This window comes from Salmo salar, unplaced genomic scaffold (genome assembly GCF_965601325.2).
Source record: "Salmo salar unplaced genomic scaffold, fSalSal1 ptg000412l, whole genome shotgun sequence".
NCBI classification, from domain to species: domain Eukaryota; kingdom Metazoa; phylum Chordata; class Actinopteri; order Salmoniformes; family Salmonidae; genus Salmo; species Salmo salar.
Genome location: NW_027675379.1, coordinates 103,305 through 124,377, shown reverse-complemented (window position 1 = coordinate 124,377; position 21,073 = coordinate 103,305). Strand labels below are relative to the sequence as shown.

The 21,073-nt window shown below is 44.7% G+C and overlaps 1 protein-coding gene across 2 annotated transcripts; it reads left to right on the top strand.

The window, feature by feature from the left end:
- The first annotated feature begins 847 nt into the window (after positions 1-847).
- On the top strand, positions 848-19,574 carry LOC106578226 (phosphatidylcholine:ceramide cholinephosphotransferase 2). 2 transcript variants are annotated; one of them, XM_082971744.1, is made up of 6 exons: positions 848-950; positions 6,164-6,950; positions 8,790-8,907; positions 11,245-11,398; positions 16,514-17,496; positions 17,964-19,574. In XM_082971744.1, the coding sequence occupies exons 2-6, from the start codon at positions 6,427-6,429 to the stop codon at positions 18,156-18,158; spliced, it is 1,974 nt and encodes a 657-aa protein (XP_082827870.1). In that variant the 5' UTR covers positions 848-950; positions 6,164-6,426; the 3' UTR covers positions 18,159-19,574. The 2 variants fall into 2 exon arrangements, with proteins under 2 accessions (XP_082827870.1, XP_014012352.1); XM_014156877.3 differs by having other exon boundaries at positions 16,514-16,680; positions 17,964-19,566.
- Positions 19,575-21,073: the final 1,499 nt, after the last annotated feature.

Here is a 21,073-nt window from a genome sequence, read left to right as displayed (position 1 = left end):
CAGTTAAAATAAGGGCTGAGTTTTGTGTAGGTTTACCCTGACGTGACTTTTTCATAACCATGTAAATATCTTTGGACAGGGTGACTTTTATCAATATATTCGGCTCTATTTACTCCCATGATTTTACATGGTTATCAAAACATCACGCCACTACTGTAAGTCGCTCTGGATAAGAGCGTCTGCTAAATGACTAAAATGTTAAAAAATAATATTTAAAAAATATAGGGAATAGGGTGCCAAAGGGCTCCCGTCAGAATTAGTGCACTATATAGAGAATAGGGTGCCAAAGTGCTCCGGTCAGAATTAGTGCACTATATATAGGGAATAGGGTTCCATTTGGACTCGTGGTGTTGTCCAGTCAGTCACGGGGTAGCCTCATCTTAAAAGTAAATTAGAGAGCGGAGGTGAAACGTTAACTAAACAGCTGCTCTGAATTACTTGTGTTATGCCCCTGCGGAGTCATGGACAAGACAGTCCCTCGTGATGACGGCTGGGGACGGTGAGTCATTTGAGCTCGAGCTTTAACAACCGTTCTGGAACGGGCGGATAGTTTTGCGAGAAGTGACTCACTGCCGGGGGGAGTGGCCTTGGTGTGCCTTATTTGGACAGCGAGAACCTGTTTTCTGTCTGAAGATTTACATTTTTTTTAAAGACCTTTAAATATAATCGACACCTTTTTATATGAAATTGCGCTATTAAATTATTATTATTATAAAAAAAATATATATATATATATATATAGAAATGTACATCCACTGTTACTGTGGTGATAATTGCTGAGCTGTAATAGGCAGCTATAGGGGCGTGTTTTGCAGAAGGGGGCGTGTCTTGTCTGGCAGGAGGGGAGTTGTGATTTACACACCCAAGGTAGAGAAGACAACTCAACCCAGAGGAGCAACACTAAAAAGGTTACACATTTCTTTCCAACTTTGACGTTACTGAACAGAGAGGTAAGCTGGTTTTTTTTGTTTTTTTTGCCGGGGATACATTGTTTAATTAGCCTAATTTGAGAACGTTTGTTATTTTCATTTCCCTAAGAGCGCAGGTAAAAAGTTTTAAGAGTTTAGAGAAGGTGTTGTCGGTAGCCATAGCTCACCTTTCAACAGGTGAATTGCTTCTGACTGGCTTTGTGGTCGAATATTCAGATATTAAAGACCTAACTATTTCCAGTACTTAAACACAGAGGACTCCTAATTTCTATTTCACCTACTTAAATCCTTCATGTTATTATCGCCCGGTGAAAAATATGATATTTGTTCTATATACCCTCATGTTGTGGTGGTGATGGCGGTGAGAAAGGGAAGGGTAGTTTACTGTGAGTAGTATTCCATTACGCCACGGGGAGGGACCTAGCTGAATGTGTCCAATAGAAAGTCTGGTTTTGCTTTGTTTTGCTTCTTAATTAAACTGTAACCGGTTTCCGTAATGATTTTACACCCCTCTCTCCTCTCCTGTCCTACCGCTTTCACTGTGGCTTGTGAATGATGTCGCGTTCAATACAACCCGGAACTCGGTAATCTCCGTCTTCCGAGCGTTCAAAACAACTGGGAACTCAGAGGGGGGAGAAAAAGGGGCTCCGATTGGGGGGAAAAAAATCGATTTGAATGGTCATCCAACTCCGAATTCCAACTCGGGCCTCTTTCTAGACTTCCGTACCTGAAGATCACTGACGTCATGATTTGACTTTGTATTTTTCCCGAGTGTCCAGTTGTTTTGAACTCGGCAACGGACCTCCACAGGCCTCGAACTACCGTGTCAGATTCTATTAGTATAGATGGATCTTTCTATTAATACTTGAGCCAATGTGTGACATTGGGATCAACGTTTTTTTTATTGTATTTAAAAAATAAAAAACAAATAATGGTTTAAAACAAAACATGTTTTTTTTTTTTTTTATGCAGTTCTACATGTTTACCAAAAGTGAAAATATATACAAATTGTCCCATAACGTCACCTTTACAACACAGATCTAGTACAATACGTCCTTTAATAAGCAGGGTTCATACAGGCATTGACAAGTCAAATTCAAGTACTTTTTCAAGCACTTAATGGTAATTTTCAAGGACCTCAATGTTATACACTTATATAAATTATAAGTGTGTGTGTGTGTGTGTGTGTGTGTGTGTGTGTGTGTGTGTGTGTGTGTGTGTGTGTGTGTGTGTGTGTGTTGTGTATAGGGTCTAATAGACCTCTTCCCCCCCCCAAAAAAAAACATGCAAAAAGTGTCAAATAAAAAGTAGGCCATTATCATGTTAAGAATACTTCTTTAGGCCTTGACGTTCTAGTTGACGTTCTAATTGACGTTCTAGTTGACGTTCTAATTGTTCTTGCATTCTAAACTATGAGGGAATAATGGGGACATTGCCTGACTATATATATATATGCTCCAGAAACATCACCAAGGATCCAATGTGGCCAACACAGGAACACATAATAAATAAATAGTGGTAGCATTAATCTCACCATCGCTGTTTTTCTCACCACAAAGTGACCAAAAAAGCAGGTTTCTTTTTTTTTTAATGATAGGATTTGTATGGAAAGCCAAGTCGAAGCCAGCATTAGATGTTGTCATTAGATGCACTACTTTTGTGAAGGGAAAAAAATATATATTTTTTCAAAACATTTTTAATTTTTTCCCCCCAGATTTTTCAGGGGGTGTTGCAGCACTCTTACTTTCCACAGCTATGATAATATCCAGAATAATTCATAGGAAAAGCCTTTGGTGTTGCTGCAATTGTCTATCTGGACAGTAGACTTGGTGTCCAATCCATATGAAAATACGTGGTCCCGTGTAGCTCACTTGGTAGAGCGTGGTGTTTGCAACACCAGGGTTGTGGGTTCGATTCCCACTGGGGACCAGTACGGAGAAGAAAAAAAAATGTATGAAATGTATGCATTCACTACTGTAAGTCGCTCTGGATAAGAGCGTCTGCTAAATGACAAAAAATGTTTAAAAAAAAAATGTACCTTGATGCTGTAAATCAAGCAGACAACAACAGATGGTCAATATCACAAGGGATATTAGATCCAACATGGATCCAGAGTCTGTATAACGAAAGAGACGCCAAAATATTCTGGACATTCCTCTCCAACACCTCCATTTCATTTCCCCCCCCCAGCACGGTTGTTGCATCTCATGCCCAATCACAACAGCTGTTCCACACTTGACTGTAGTTTAAAAAAATAAAAATAAAAAAAATAATCCTTCCTGGGTCAGATGATGTGTGACAATATCACTGTAATTTAAACACGCTCGACACCAAATGCGCATCCAAACAAGTATTATAACTATTGAAGAACCATGTTAATGACGGGTGATTTTCAGTTAGAAGCGCTCTGTTGTTCATTTTTATTATTTAGGATTTGCGTTGCCCATGGAAACAAACAGTTTTCACCCCGTAACATAAAGACACACAAAACGTTATGTAGTCACACTGCGTTTTCTGAGATCTCTGTACTAAAACCTGTCTTGACAGCTATAGATCCAGGATTCATACAGGGTCCATGTTCAATGTCTAATTGAACTGATTCATGCTTCATATATCAGCTGTACATGTGATGGTAGAGTATACTGTACATGTAGAGGGTTGCAATGCCATTGAATTGGGGATAGTTTAATCAAAATATGCCACAAGAACTAGAATTGCCTTATGTGTATCCCACAAAAAAAAAGTTCACTGTTATAAACTAACTTTTTTTTGTTGTTGATGAATTTACTGGAAAGTTTCCGACCCTTTGCAACCCTATATTAGAGTAAAATGGGAGAAAGACGGTTTATATTAGAGTAAAATGGGAGAAAGATGGTTTAGATTAGAGTAAAATGGGAGAAAGACGGTTTATATTAGAGTAAAATGGGAGAAAGACGGTTTAGATTAGAGTAAAATGGGAGAAAGACGGTTTATATTAGAGTAAAATGGGAGAAAGACGGTTTAGATTAGAGTAAAATGGGAGAAAGACGGTTTAGATTAGAGTAAAATGGGAGAAAGACGGTTTAGATTAGAGTAAAATGGGAGAAAGACGGTTTAGATTAGAGTAAAATGGGAGAAAGACGGTTTAGATTAGAGTAAAATGGGAGAAAGACGGTTTAGATTAGAGTAAAATGGGAGAAAGACGGTTTAGATTAGAGTAAAATGGGAGAAAGACGGTTTAGATTAGAGTAAAATGGGAGAAAGACGGTTTAGATTAGAGTAAAATGGGAGAAAGACGGTTTAGATTAGAGTAAAATGGGAGAAAGACGGTTTAGATTAGAGTAAAATGGGAGAAAGACGGTTTAGATTAGAGTAAAATGGGAGAAAGACGGTTTAGATTAGAGTAAAATGGGAGAAAGACGGTTTAGATTAGAGTAAAATGGGAGAAAGACGGTTTAGATTAGGGTAAAATGGGAGAAAGACGGTTTAGATTAGGGTAAAATGGGAGAAAGACGGTTTAGATTAGGGTAAAATGGGAGAAAGACGGTTTAGATTAGGGTAAAATGGGAGAAAGACGGTTTAGATTAGGGTAAAATGGGAGAAAGACGGTTTAGATTAGAGTAAAATGGGAGAAAGACGGTTTAGATTAGAGTAAAATGGGAGAAAGACGGTTTAGATTAGAGTAAAATGGGAGAAAGACGGTTTAGATTAGAGTAAAATGGGAGAAAGACGGTTTAGATTAGAGTAAAATGGGAGAAAGACGGTTTAGATTAGAGTAAAATGGGAGAAAGACGGGGGGTGGATTAGAGTAAAATGGGAGAAAGACGGTTTAGATTAGAGTAAAATGGGAGAAAGACGGTTTAGATTAGGGTAAAATGGGAGAAAGACGGTTTAGATTAGAGTAAAATGGGAGAAAGACGGTTTAGATTAGAGTAAAATGGGAGAAAGACGGTTTAGATTAGAGTAAAATGGGAGAAAGACGGTTTAGATTAGGGTAAAATGGGAGAAAGACGGTTTAGATTAGAGTAAAATGGGAGAAAGAGGGGGGGTGGATTAGAGGGGGTCAGTCACACATTAACATGCAGGCCAGATATGATCTGGAGAAAAATGATTTGTAGCTTTTTGAGTACACTCACTCACTCACTCACTCACTCACTCACTCACTCACTATACTTTTCTCCAACTGTGTGTGTGTTGCGTAACAGTGTTGTTTAGTTACCTAGGTAATGTCATTGTTTTAGATGAGTGCATTGTGATTCACATTCTCTGAATAGCCCTTCTGCCCCTCCCTCCCTCCCTCCCTCCCTCCCTCCCTCCCTCCCTCCCTCCCTCCCTCCCTCCCTCCCTCCCTCCCTCCCTCCCCCCTCCCTCCTCCCTCCCCCTCCCCCCTCCTCCCCCTCCCTCCCTCCCCCCCATCCCCCTCTCCTCCCTCCGTTCCTCCCTCCTCCCTCCCTCCTCCATCCTGCCAGTTGTTGTAGCAGTCTGAACTCCTCATTGTTCTGCTTCAACAACACTAATAAAGCACACCGAGGTGTGTGTGTGTGTGTGTGTGTGTGAAATCACCTGTGGTTTTAAAGAGTGAGGAATGTGTGTGAGAGTTTTTAAGGTGTGGTTCTTTCTCTCTCTGGTTACTCTTGAGTCAAAACCAACATTCCTACAAGTAGGAAGGGACCATTTCTCACCTGTGTTGACTGAGTGTGACTGTACAGAGAGTTCAGATAGAAGAGAACACACCATGTTACCAGCCTGTCCTCTCTGACCACTGAGGGCTGGGTTTCCCCCCCAGACACAGATCAAAGTCCAGTCCTGGACTAAAAAAGCATTTTAAATAGGGCACATTAAGAAAGCCTTTCAAATCTAGAACTAGGCTTATAAATGTGTCCGGGAAACTGCCCCTGAGAGCTCTGAGAGCACAGCCTGTCTGTCTGTGGAGGCTACTGAGGGGAGGACAGCTCATAATACCGTCTGGAACGGAATGAATGGAATGGAATGTTATCAAACCATGGAAACCACGTGTTTGATGTATTTGGTACCATTCCACTGACTCCGCTCCAGCCATTACCACGAGCCTGTCCTCTCCAATTTAATTAAGGTGACACCAACCTCCTGAGCTAGCTAGCTATTGCCTGTGGAACAGGTTTTCACCCCTTCCTTCCTCTTTTGTACATTTCACTTCCTTTTTTTATTTGATCAGGTAGAAACAGGTTCTAGTCTCCTGGGCAGTTTCTGATGTCTGTGTTCTTGTGTTTTTCCAGGTGTTTTCCAAAGCTCTCTTGACATTTGTTGATACCCTCAGAGCTGATTTATTTGACCAGACTAGAACTGATAGGATTATTGATCACATTGATCAGGTACCTCTAACCCACCAAACATTATCGGAGGTCGGGGTACACCTTGCTGGAAGTTTCTGGATTATACTTTTTGTTGTTTGTTGGAGACTACTGATTGGTTAAAGGACGTGTTTGGAGCCTGCTGATTGGCTGGTTGAGTGTCTCCAAAAATATTCACCCCAGAACTGATGCACGAAGATGAGGAGAAACCAACTAGAGGCCACTACCACCTTGAGGTCTCTGTGACAATGGAGTCCCAGCCGCCACCTCCTCACATCGTCCCCAACGGCAACCCTTCCTCATCAACGATAACGGACCACATCCCTAACGCCAAGCTTAACCAGGACGACCGACGGACTAGCGGCGGAGCTAGCAGCAAATCCAGCCGGCTGATTCGGTCGCTTAGCAACGGTCTCCGGAAACACAGCGACTACATCAAGATTTCGGTACCGGAAGGCCGTAGCAACCGGTTGCCGCGGGAATGGTGGAAAACAGGGGTGGCGTTTGTGTACGCGTTATTCAACCTCATTCTGACCACCGTCATCATCACCGTCGTACACGAACGGGTACCGGATAAATCGGTCAGTCCGCCGTTACCGGATAAGTTCTTTGACTATGTGGACCGTGTACCGTGGGCGTTTACGGTAACCGAAGTCAACGGGATGGTGTTGGTGGGACTTTGGTTCATACAGTGGCTCTTCCTCAAACACAAGTACATCATTCTCTATCGTTCTCTATCATTCTCTATCGTTCTCTATCGTTCTCTCTCTTTCAATTCAAACACAAGTACATCATTCTCTATCGTTCTCTATCGTTCTCTATCGTTCTCTCTCTTTCAATTCAAACACAAGTACATCATTCTCTATCGTTCTCTCTCTCTTCCACAAACACAAGTACATCATTCTCTATCGTTCTCTATCGTTCTCTCTCTCTTTCAATTCAAACACAAGTACATCATTCTCTATCGTTCTCTATCGTTCTCTCTCTTTCAATTCAAACACAAGTACATCATTCTCTATCGTTCTCTCTCTTTCAATTCAAACAAGTACATCATTCTCTATCGTTCTCTCTCTTTCAATTCAAACAAGTACATCATTCTCTATCGTTCTCTCTCTTCCTCAAACACAAGTACATGATTCTCTCTCTCTCTTCCTCAAACACAAGTACATCATTCTCTATCGTTCTCTATCGTTCTCTCTCTCTTTCAATTCAAACACAAGTACATAATTCTCTATCGTTCTCTCTCTTTCAATTCAAACACAAGTACATAATTCTCTATCGTTCTCTCTCTTTCAATTCAAACACAAGTACATAATTCTCTATCGTTCTCTCTCTTTCAATTCAAACACAAGTACATCATTCTCTATCGTTCTCTCTCTTTCAATTCAAACACAAGTACATAATTCTCTATCGTTCTCTCTCTTTCAATTCAAACACAAGTACATCATTCTCTATCGTTCTCTCTCTTTCAATTCAAACACAAGTACATAATTCTCTATTGTTCTCTCTCTTTCAATTCAAACACAAGTACATAATTCTCTATCGTTCTCTCTTTCAATTCAAACACAAGTACATCATTCTCTATCGTTCTCTCTCTTTCAATTCAAACACAAGTACATCATTCTCTATCGTTCTCTCTCTCTCTTCCTCAAACACAAGTACATCATTCTCTATCGTTCTCTCTCTCTTCCTCAAACACAAGTACATGATTCTCTCTCTCTCTTCCTCAAACACATGTACATGATTCTCTCTCTCTCTTTCAATTCAAACACAAGTACATCATTCTCTATCGTTCTCTCTCTTTCAATTCAAACAAGTACATCATTTTCTATCGTTCTCTCTCTTTCAATTCAAACACAAGTACATCATTCTCTATCGTTCTCTCTCTTTCAATTCAAACACAAGTACATAATTCTCTATCGTTCTCTCTCTTTCAATTCAAACACAAGTACATAATTCTCTATCGTTCTCTCTCTTTCAATTCAAACACAAGTACATCATTCTCTATCGTTCTCTCTCTTTCAATTCAAACACAAGTACATAATTCTCTATCGTTCTCTCTCTTTCAATTCAAACACAAGTACATCATTCTCTATCGTTCTCTCTCTCTCTTCCTCAAACACAAGTACATCATTCTCTATCGTTCTCTCTCTCTCTTCCTCAAACACAAGTACATGATTCTCTCTCTCTCTTCCTCAAACACATGTACATGATTCTCTCTCTCTCTTTCAATTCAAACACAAGTACATCATTCTCTATTGTTCTCTCTCTCAAATCCTTATCTTTCTTTCAATTCAAAGAACTTTATTGGTACGGGAAACACATGTTTACATTTGACAAAGCAAGTTAATTTTTTTATTTTTTTTTATTAACAATAGACTGTAAACATTACACTCACAAAAGTTTCAAAGGAATAGAGACATTTTTTTTTTTAAATGTTATATTATGTCTGTATACATTGTTATAACCACTGTGACCTAACTGTGTTTTTTATTTTTTAGACTATTGGTTTAGACTGTGCTGTTCTAATTGTGGTAACTTCCCCCTCCAGGTCCATCATTGGTCGAAGGTGTTTCTTCATGATTGGAACGTTGTACATGTACCGTTGTGTCACCATGTATATCACCACGCTGCCTGTACCTGGCAGACATTTCACCTGCGCTCCCAAGGTACACAATGATTCATATAGAGACTAGATGACTGATGTAGGGGTCTGCATCTTGGCACTCCACACCATTTTTGTAAAATATATTTTTTGGGGAATCTACAGAAATGCATTTATACTGAACCCCCCCCCAAAAAAATATATATAAAGTCAACATGCAATAATTTCAAAGATTTGAGTTACAGGTCATATAAGGAAATCAGTCAATTTAAATAGAATTCATTAGATCCTTATCTATGGATTTCACATGACTGGGAATACAGATATGAATCTGTTGGTCACAGATACCTAAAATAAAAAGGTAGGGGTGTGGATCAGGAAACCAGTCAGTATCTGGTGTGACCATTTGCCTCATGCAGCGCTACACATCTCCTTCACATAGAGTTGATCAGGCTGTTGATTGTGGCCTGTGGAATGTTGTCCCACACCTCTTCAATGGCTGTGTGAAGTTGCTGGATATTGGTGAGGAACTGGAACACGCTGTTGTACACGTCAATCCAGAGCATCCCAAACATGCTCAACGGGTGACATGTCTGGTGAGGATACAGGCCATGGAAGAACTGGGACATTTTCAGCTTTTTCAGCTTCCAGGAATTGTGTACAGATCCTTGCGACATGGGACCTGTGTAATGGTCATGCTGTTTAATCAGCTTCTTGATTATGCCACACCTGTCAGGTGGATGGATTATCTTGACAAAGGAGAAATGCTCACTAACAGCGATGTAAACAAAATTGTGCACAAAATTTGAGAGAAATAAGCTTTTTGCGCATATGGGAACATTTCTGGGATCTTTTATTTCTCATGAAACATGGGACCAACACTTTACATGTTACGTTTATATTTTTGTTTAGTGTGTATATGTCTACATTTTGTTTTAGTCACATGTTCTATTCCAGACACCTTAATGCTTCTAAATTAGATTGTGAGATATATATATATATTTATTTATTTATATATATATTTATTTATTTTTATATATATATATATATATATATATATATATGTTTATCTCACAATCTAATTTAGAAGCATTAAGGTGTCTGGAATAGAACATGTGACTAAAACAAAATGTAGACATATACACACTAAACAAAAATATAAACGTAACATGTAAAGTGTTGGTCCCATGGACTGAAAATTAAAGGAAAAAGTTTTCATATATATATATATATATATATATATATATATATATATATATATATATATATATATATATATATATATATATATATATATATATATATATATATATATATATATATATATGAAAACTTTTTCCTTTAATTTTAGAAAGCACTAATGTTACTGTTCCCACAACAACAAATAATAATAAAATACATTTTAATGTCGTCCATGAAAGTTTTAACTGAAATCCTGTAGAATTCCATTCATTCCTATGGAAGACTGCTCCTACTAGGTAGGGCCAATTTGGCCGACCGGTAGCTTCAAAGCCTCTCATTGAATACCACATGATGAGTCATGATACCCATAAAGCCTAGCGGTCAAACAGGGAAATAGTCACCTTGTTATAGAGAGATTTGCATGGTTATCAAAATGCCACGTCAGGGTTAAGCCTACATGAAACACAGCCCTTATTTTAAGTGTTTCTAAAAATCCCCTATGGGGGGAAAAATCTATGGAGGAAAAACTATTGGAACCATTTCCCTGTTTGACCGCTAGGTTTTATGGGTATTATGACACCTCCACTGTGGGGCTCTATTGGCCAATGCATAGCATCAACAGAAATTATGCATAGAATAATCCAGGATCAGTCCATTGCAGTATGTTAATTAATCCAGGATCAGTCCATTGCAGTATGTTAATTAATCCAGGATCAGTCCATTGCAGTATGTTAATTAATCCAGGATCAGTCCATTGCACTATGTTAAATAATCCAGGATCAGTCCATTGCAGTATGTTAAATAATCCAGGATCAATCCATTGCAGTATGTTAAATAATCCAGGATCAATCCATTGCAGTATGTTAATTAATCCAGGATCAGTCCATTGCAGTATGTTAATTAATCCAGGATCAGTCCATTGCAGTATGTTTAATAATCCAGGATCAGTCCATTGCAGTATGTTAAATAATCCAGGATCAATCCATTGCAGTATGTTTAATAATCCAGGATCAGTCCATTGCAGTATGTTTAATAATCCAGGATCAGTCTATTGCAGTATGTTTAATAATCCAGGATCAATCCATTGCAGTATGTTTAATAATCCAGGATCAGTCCATTGCAGTATGTTTAATAATCCAGGATCAATCCATTGCAGTATGTTAATTAATCCAGGATCAGTCCATTGTTAACTAAACCTCTCTCCCCCCCCCCTTTCTAGCTTTATGGAGACTCTGAAGGGATGGTGTGGCGTATTCTGGGTCTGATTAGTGGAGGAGGCCTGTCAATCACCGGGGGGCATCTCATGTGTGGAGACTTCCTCTACAGTGGACACACTGTAACCCTCACACTGGCATACCTGTTTATCCAAGAGTGTACGTGTACACACACACACACACACACATACACATACACACACACACACGCTCTGTAGCCCTCACCTGTTTATTCGGTGTAAATACTGAGATTCTTATTTAATAAGGAAATAGAGAAGTGTTACAGAAAGGAGGTCACCCCTCTAGTGGGGACTGTGGCCTCTCTAACCTGGGACCGGGTCGGGGGACTGTGGCCTCTCTAACCTGGGACCGGGTCGGGGGACTGTGGCCTCTCTAACCTGGGACCGGGTCGGGGGACTGTGGCCTCTCTAACCTGGGACCGGGTCGGGGGACTGTGGCCTCTCTAACCTGGGACCGGGTCGGGGGACTGTGGCCTCTCTAACCTGGGACCGGGTCGGGGGACTGTGGCCTCTCTAACCTGGGACCGGGTCGGGGGACTGTGGCCTCTCTAACCTGGGACCGGGTCGGGGGACTGTGGCCTCTCTAACCTGGGACCGGGTCGGGGGACTGTGGCCTCTCTAACCTGGGACCGGGTCGGGGGACTGTGGCCTCTCTAACCTGGGACCGGGTCGGGGGGACTGTGGCCTCTCTAACCTGGGACCGGGTCGGGGGGACTGTGGCCTCTCTAACCTGGGACCGGGTCGGGGGACTGCGGCCTCTCTAACCTGGGACCGGGTCGGGGGGACTGTCGGCCTCTCTAACCTGGGACCGGGTCGGGGGACTGTGGCCTCTCTAACCTGGGACCGGGTCGGGGGACTGTGGCCTCTCTAACCTGGGACCGGGTCGGGGGACTGTGGCCTCTCTAACCTGGGACCGGGTCGGGGGACTGTGGCCTCTCTAACCTGGGACCGGGTCGGGGGACTGTGGCCTCTCTAACCTGGGACCGGGTCGGGGGACTGTGGCCTCTCTAACCTGGGACCGGGTCGGGGGACTGTGGCCTCTCTAACCTGGGACCGGGTCGGGGGACTGTGGCCTCTCTAACCTGGGACCGGGTCGGGGGACTGTGGCCTCTCTAACCTGGGACCGGGTCGGGGGACTGTGGCCTCTCTAACCTGGGACCGGGTCGGGGGACTGTGGCCTCTCTAACCTGGGACCGGGTCGGGGGACTGTGGCCTCTCTAACCTGGGACCGGGTCGGGGGACTGTGGCCTCTCTAACCTGGGACCGGGTCGGGGGACTGTGGCCTCTCTAACCTGGGACCGGGTCGGGGGACTGTGGCCTCTCTAACCTGGGACCGGGTCGGGGGACTGTGGCCTCTCTAACCTGGGACCGGGTCGGGACTGTGGCCTCTCTAACTGGGACCGGGTCGGGGGACTGTGCCTCTCTAACCTGGGACCGGGTCGGGGGACTGTGGCCTCTCTAACCTGGGACCGGGTCGGGGGGACTGTGGCCTCTCTAACCTGGGACCGGGTCGGGGGACTGTGGCCTCTCTAACCTGGGACCGGGTCGGGGGACTGTGGCCTCTCTAACCTGGGACCGGGTCGGGGGACTGTGGCCTCTCTAACCTGGGACCGGGTCGGGGGACTGTGGCCTCCCTAACCTGGGACCGGGTCGGGGGACTGTGGCCTCTCTAACCTGGGACCGGGTCGGGGGACTGTGGCCTCTCTAACCTGGGACCGGGTCGGGGGGACTGTGGCCTCTCTAACCTGGGACCGGGTCGGGGGACTGTGGCCTCTCTAACCTGGGACCGGGTCGGGGGACTGTGGCCTCTCTAACCTGGGACCGGGTCGGGGGACTGTGGCCTCTCTAACTCTCGGGACCGGGTCGGGGGACTGTGGCCTCTCTAACCTGGGACCGGGTCAGGACTGTGGCCTCTCTAACCTGGGACCGGGTCGGGGGACTGTAGGCCTCTCTAACCTGGGACCGGGTCGGGGGACTGTGGCCTCTCTAACCTGGGACCGGGTCGGGGGGACTGTGGCCTCTCTAACCTGGGACCGGGTCGGGGGACTGTGGCCTCTCTAACCTGGGGACCGGGTCGGGGGGACAGTGGCCTCTCTAACCTGGGACCGGGTCGGGGTACCGCGGCCTCTCTAACCTGGGACCGGGTCGGGGGGCTGTAGCCTCTCTAACCTGGGACCGGGTCGGGGGGCCGGGGCCTCTCTAACCTGGGACCGGGTCGGGGGGCAGGGGCCTCTCTAACCTGGGACCGGGTCGGGGGGCATGGGCCTCTCTAACCTGGGACCGGGTCGGGGGGCAGGGGCCTCTCTAACCTGGGACCGGGTCGGGGGACTGTGGCCTCTCTAACCTGGGACCGGGTCGGGGGGCTGTAGCCTCTCTAACCTGGGACTGGGTCGGGGGGCTGTAGCCTCTCTAACCTGGGACTGGGTCGGGGGGCATGGGCCTCTCTAACCTGGGACCGGGTCGGGGGGCTGTAGCCTCTCTAACCTGGGACTGGGTCGGGGGGCTGTAGCCTCTCTAACCTGGGACTGGGTCGGGGGGCTGTAGCCTCTCTAACCTGGGACTGGGTCGGGGGGCTGTAGCCTCTCTAACCTGGGACCATTCTAGATGATTCCTACTTTGTGGCAACAGTTTGGGGAAGGCTCTTTCCTGTTTCAGCATGACAATGCCCCTGTGCACAAAGCCAGGTCCATACAGAAATGGTTTGTTGAGATTGGTGTGGAAGAACTTGATTGGTCTGCACAGAGCCCTGACTTCAACCAATCGAACACCTTTGGGATGAATTGGGATGCAGACTGCGAGCCAGGACTAATCGCCCAACATCAGTGTCCGACCTCACTACTGCTCTTGTGGCTGAATGGAAGCAAGTCCCCTCAACAATGTTCCATCATCTAGTGGAAAGCCTTCCCAGAAGAGTGGAGGCTGTTACAGCAGCAAAGGGGGACCAACTCCATATTAATGCCCATGATTTTGGAATGAGATGTTCGACGAGCAGGTGTCCACATACTTTTGGTCATGTAGTGTTTCTACCTAATGTTAGATAATAGCAGGTGTCCACATACTTTTGGTCATGTAGTGTTTCTACCTAATGTTAGATAATAGCAGGTGTCCACATACTTTTGGTCATGTAGTGCTTCTACCTAATGTTAGATAATAGCAGGTGTCCACATACTTTTGGTCATGTAGTGTTTCTACCTAATGTTAGATAATAGCAGGTGTCCACATACTTTTGGTCATGTAGTGTTTCTACCTAATGTTAGATAATAGCAGGTGTCCACATACTTTTGGTCATGTCGTGTTTCTACCTAATGTTAGATAATAGCAGGTGTCCACATACTTTTGGTCATGTAGTGTTTCTACCTAATGTTAGATAATAGCAGGTGTCCACATACTTTTGGTCATGTAGTGTTTCTACCTAATGTTAGATAATAGCAGGTGTCCACATACTTTTGGTCATGTAGTGTTTCTACCTAATGTTAGATAATAGCAGGTGTCCACATACTTTTGGTCATGTAGTGTTTCTACCTAATGTTAGATAATAGCAGGTGTCCACATACTTTTGGTCATGTAGTGTTTCTACCTAATGTTAGATAATAGCAGGTGTCCACATACTTTTGGTCATGTCGTGTTTCTACCTAATGTTAGATAATAGCAGGTGTCCACATACTTTTGGTCATGTAGTGTTTCTACCTAATGTTAGATAATAGCAGGTGTCCACATACTTTTGGTCATGTAGTGTTTCTACCTAATGTTAGATAATAGCAGGTGTCCACATACTTTAGGTCATGTAGTGTTTCTACCTAATGTTAGATAATAGCAGGTGTCCACATACTTTTGGTCATGTAGTTTTTCTACCTAATGTTAGATAATAGCAGGTGTCCACATACTTTTGGTCATGTAGTGTATTTACCTAATGTTAGATAATAGCAGGTGTCCACATACTTTTGGTCATGTAGTGTATCTACCTAATGTTAGATAATAGCAGGTGTCCACATACTTTTGGTCATGTAGTGTATCTACCTAATGTTAGATAATAGCAGGTGTCCACATACTTTTGGTCATGTATTGTATCTACCTAATGTTAGATAATAGCAGGTGTCCACATACTTTTGGTCATGTAGTGTATCTACCTAATGTTAGATAATAGCAGGTGTCCACATACTTTTGGTCATGTAGTTTTTCTACCTAATGTTAGATAATAGCAGGTGTCCACATACTTTTGGTCATGTAGTGTTTCTACCTAATGTTAGATAATAGCAGGTGTCCACATACTTTTGGTCATGTAGTGTTTCTACCTAATGTTAGATAATAGCAGGTGTCCACATACTTTTGGTCATGTAGTGTTTCTACCTAATGTTAGATAATAGCAGGTGTCCACATACTTTTGGTCATGTAGTGTTTCTACCTAATGTTAGATAATAGCAGGTGTCCACATACTTTTGGTCATGTAGTGTTTCTACCTAATGTTAGATAATAGCAGGTGTCCACATACTTTTGGTCATGTAGTGTTTCTACCTAATGTTAGATAATAGCAGGTGTCCACATACTTTTGGTCATGTAGTGTTTCTACCTAATGTTAGATAATAGCAGGTGTCCACATACTTTTGGTCATGTAGTGTTTCTACCTAATGTTAGATAATAGCAGGTGTCCACATACTTTTGGTCATGTAGTGTTTCTACCTAATGTTAGATAATAGCAGGTGTCCACATACTTTTGGTCATGTAGTGTTTCTACCTAATGTTAGATAATAGCAGGTGTCCACATACTTTTGGTCATGTAGTGTTTCTACCTAATGTTAGATAATAGCAGGTGTCCACATACTTTTGGTCATGTAGTGTATCTACCTAATGTTAGATAATAGCAGGTGTCCACATACTTTTGGTCATGTAGTGTTTCTACCTAATGTTAGATAATAGCAGGTGTCCACATACTTTTGGTCATGTCGTGTTTCTACCTAATGTTAGATAATAGCAGGTGTCCACATACTTTTGGTCATGTAGTTTTTCTACCTAATGTTAGATAATAGCAGGTGTCCACATACTTTTGGTCATGTAGTGTTTCTACCTAATGTTAGATAATAGCAGGTGTCCACATACTTTTGGTAATGTAGTATATTTACCAGTCCTGTGAGGCTCTGATAAATGTATTTCGAATTGGGAAATGGGATATTTTTTTGACTAAATCTGGAAAATAGGGGCAAAAACAATTGACACGTGAGGTTGTGTTGTAACTATGTTTATTTGTTTACCTCCTCAGACTCCCCCAAGAAGATGTGGTGGTACGTGTGGTTGTGCTGGTTGCTAAGTGCTGTGGGCGTGGTCTGTATCCTGATTGGTCATGAGCATTACAGCATTGATGTTGTCTTCGCCTACTTTATTACATCACGCCTCTTCTGGTGGTATCACACCATGGCCAACACACAGGTAGGATATATACTCTTCTGGTGGTATCACACCATGGCCAACACACAGGTAGGATATATACTCTTCTGGTGGTATCACACCATGGCCAACACACAGGTAGGATATATACTCTTCTGGTGGTATCACACCATGGCCAACACACAGGTAGGATATATACTCTTCTGGTGGTATCACACCATGGCCAACACACAGGTAGGATATATACTCTTCTGGTGGTATCACACCATGGCCAACACACAGGTAGGATATATACTCTTCTGGTGGTATCACACCATGGCCAACACACAGGTAGGATATATACTCTTCTGGTGGTATCACACCATGGCCAACACACAGGTAGGATATATACTCTTCTGGTGGTATCACACCATGGCCAACACACAGGTAGGATATATACTCTTCTGGTGGTATCACACCATGGCCAACACACAGGTAGGATATATACTCTTCTGGTGGTATCACACCATGGCCAACACACAGGTAGGATATATACTCTTCTGGTGGTATCACACCATGGCCAACACACAGGTAGGATATATACTCTTCTGGTGGTATCACACCATGGCCAACACACAGGTAGGATATATACTCTTCTGGTGGTATCACACCATGGCCAACACACAGGTAGGATATATACTCTTCTGGTGGTATCACACCATGGCCAACACACAGGTAGGATATATACTCTTCTGGTGGTATCACACCATGGCCAACACACAGGTAGGATATATACTCTTCTGGTGGTATCACACCATGGCCAACACACAGGTAGGATATATACTCTTCTGGTGGTATCACACCATGGCCAACACACAGGTAGGATGTAGATAGATAGAGATATAGATATATATATATATATACGTAGGATATATACACACACACACACACACAGGTAGGATAAATACACACAGCCCCCAGCAACCATCATCTAGATATGTAGTATTGACATGATGGTTGCTCTATATATATATTTATCCTACCTGGGTGTCTAGACATGATGGTTGCTGTGGGCTATGTGTGTATATATATATATATATATATATAGTATTGACATGATGGTTGCTGTGTGTCTGGATAGTTACGTCACACTACAGCCTCAACTGATTGGAGATGTTCTCTTTAGTTCATGCTGATTAACTCTGAGCTTTGTGATTCACGTCTGTCTCTAGAAATCCAATGGATTTTATTACACGAGTCCTTTTTGAAAAGAAAAACCTCTCAATCTGTATACTTCTTCTTTGGTTTAGAAAATATAATAAACTATCTTTACATTTTGTGTTCAGGCTCTACGTGGGGCATCTAACAACTACCTGTCAAGGACCTGGTGGAACCCCGTGTTTAACTTCCTGGAGCGTAACGTCATGGAAACCGTTCCCTGTGCGTTCTCCTGTCCCGTCTCTCTGCCCTCTGCATGGTGTAACATTAACCCCTGTGAGAGATACTCCATGGTAGAGGGGGATGGGAACAGAGACGAGTAGAGGGGAGAGGCCTGTCTCTCACCCTCCTTGTAGTAACAACACCTCCATGGTAGAGGAGGATGGGAACAGAGACTAGTGGAGGGGAGAGGCCTGTCTCTCACCCTCCTTGTGGTAACAACACCTCCATGGTAGAGGAGGATGGGAACAGAGACTAGTGGAGGGGAGAGGCCTGTCTCTCACCCTCCTTGTAGTAACAACACCTCCATGGTAGAGGAGGATGGGAACAGAGACTAGTGGAGGGGAGAGGCCTGTCTCTCACCCTCCTTGTAGTAACAACAACCCCATGGTAGAGGAGGATGGGAACAGAGACTAGTAGAGGGGAGAGGCCTGTCTCTCACCCTCCTTGTGGTAACAACACCTCCATGGTAGAGGGGGATGGGAACAGAGACTAGTGGAGGGGAGAGGCCTGTCTCTCACCCTCCTTGTGGTAACAACACCTCCATGGTAGAGGGGGATGGGAACAGAGACTAGTGGAGGGGAGAGGCCTGTCTCTCACCCTCCTTGTGGTAACAACACCTCCATGGTAGAGGAGGATGGGAACAGAGACTAGTGGAGGGGAGAGGCCTGTCTCTCACCCTCCTTGTAGTAACAACACCTCCATGGTAGAGGAGGATGGGAACAGAGACTAGTGGAGGGGAGAGGCCTGTCTCTCACCCTCCTTGTGGTAACAACACCTCCATGGTAGAGGAGGATGGGAACAGAGACTAGTGGAGGGGAGAGGCCTGTCTCTCACCCTCCTTGTGGTAACAACACCTCCATGGTAGAGGAGGATGGGAACAGAGACTAGTGGAGGGGAGAGGCCTGTCTCTCACCCTCCTTGTGGTAACAACACCTCCATGGTAGAGGAGGATGGGAACAGAGACTAGTGGAGGGGAGAGGCCTGTCTCTCACCCTCCTTGTGGTAACAACACCTCCATGGTAGAGGAGGATGGGAACAGAGACTAGTGGAGGGGAGAGGCCTGTCTCTCACCCTCCTTGTGGTAACAACACCTCCATGGTAGAGGAGGATGGGAACAGAGACTAGTGGAGGGGAGAGGCCTGTCTCTCACCCTCCTTGTGGTAACAACACCTCCATGGTAGAGGAGGATGGGAACAGAGACGAGTCATCCATCTTTCTATCCATCCCTCCCTCACTCTGTTCACAGATCACAGGCTGAAGTCTGTAATGAAAGAAACCTCTCTGAAGGCTTGGTCATCACTACCTCCGGTGTTCTTCAGCACGGACGCTACAGGCTAACACACCAACGTAGGGGGATAGGGTGCACTGCGTAGGGGGATAGGGTGCACTGCGTAGGGGGATAGGGTCGTAGGGGGATAGGGTGCACTGCGTAGGGGGATAGGGTGCACTGCGTAGGGGAATAGGGTGCACTGCGTAGGGGGATAGGGCGCACTGCGTAGGGGGATAGGGCGCACTGCGTAGGGGGATAGGGTGCACTGCGTAGGGGGATAGGGTGCACTGCGTAGGGGGATAGGGTGCACTGCGTAGGGGGATAGGGTGCACTGCGTAGGGGGATAGGGTGCACTGCGTAGGGGGATAGGGCGCACTGCGTAGGGGGATAGGGCGCACTGCGTAGGGGGATAGGGCGCACTGCGTAGGGGGATAGGGCGCACTGCGTAGGGGGATAGGGCGCACTGCGTAGGGGGATAGGGCGCACTGCGTAGGGGGATAGGGCGCACTGCGTAGGGGGATAGGGCGCACTGCGTAGGGGAATAGGGGGCACTGCGTAGGGGGATAGGGCGCACTGCGTAGGGGGATAGGGCGCACTGCGTAGGGGAATAGGGGGCACTGCGTAGGGGAATAGGGGGCACTGCGTAGGGGGATAGGGGGCACTGCGTAGGGGGATAGGGGGCACTGCGTAGGGGGATAGGGCGCACTGCGTAGGGGGATAGGGCGCACTGCGTAGGGGGATAGGGCGCACTGCGTAGGGGGATAGGGCGCACTGCGTAGGGGGATAGGGCGCACTGCGTAGGGGGATAGGGCGCACTGCGTAGGGGGATAGGGCGCACTGCGTAGGGGAATAGGGCGCACTGCGTAGGGGAATAGGGCGCACTGCGTAGGGGGATAGGGTGCACTGCGTAGGGGAATAGGGCGCACTGCGTAGGGGAATAGGGCGCACTGCGTAGGGGAATAGGGCGCACTGCGTAGGGGAATAGGGCATCATTTGAGACTGATATGTTGTGTGTTGGGTCAGAGATTGGAATGTCAGAATTGGCAGTGTATTCCCTATGCACTGTATAGGGTGCCACTTCAGACAGCCGCTGTGAGCAAGCCCAAAGGGCCAAATATTGATGTAATGACGATAACAATGTTAAACAGTTTATGAAATATTTTGTTAGCCTGATCCCAGATCTGTTTGTGCTTTTGCTAACTCCAAACCAAAGACAATTTCCGTAAGGACAAGGCAGTAGAAACAGAACAGGCTGTTTTTTTGGTTCACTAAAATAATTCATATAAAGTCCCGTCTGTAATCCATGTTACTGAAATGTTTTTGGGGGTTTGTTTTCATTGTTTAAAAAAAAAAAATAATAATCATATTTAAAGTTGTCTTGTAACTGATTGTTGTAATATAATGTTCATTTTGAGGGGGGGCGGGGGACTGAATAAAACGGACAAACTCGCCTTCAAGACCTGTCTGTGTGTGCAGAGATAAGACAATGACAAGCACTTAAGTGAATCTACAGTGCATTACTGATTTCTCTGGGGCCAAGTTAACCTCCTGTTTTCATATAAGAAAGTAATGACCAGAATGCATTTTAGGAAAAGAAGATCATTTTGTTAAATATATTTCAATTGTGAGTTTGATCAATTCCAGTCTCCTTCCTGAGGTATGTAGAAGGACTGAGAAGCTCCGTTCTGGGGTCCTCCCAGGGATAACTTTTATGTAGAAGGACTGAGAAGCTCCGTTCTGGGGTCC

What these genes read in the sequence shown, in the direction of transcription:
- LOC106578226 (XM_082971744.1), top strand. Translation starts at nt 6,427, where the DNA reads ATGCACGAAGATGAGGAGAAACCAACTAGAGGCCACTACCACCTTGAG. An exon ending in TGGCTCTTCCTCAAACACAA is followed by an intron (nt 6,951 to 8,789) that starts GTACATCATTCT and finishes TTCCCCCTCCAG; the next exon opens with GTCCATCATTGGTCGAAGGT. An exon ending in ATTTCACCTGCGCTCCCAAG is followed by an intron (nt 8,908 to 11,244) that starts GTACACAATGAT and finishes CCCCCTTTCTAG; the next exon opens with CTTTATGGAGACTCTGAAGG.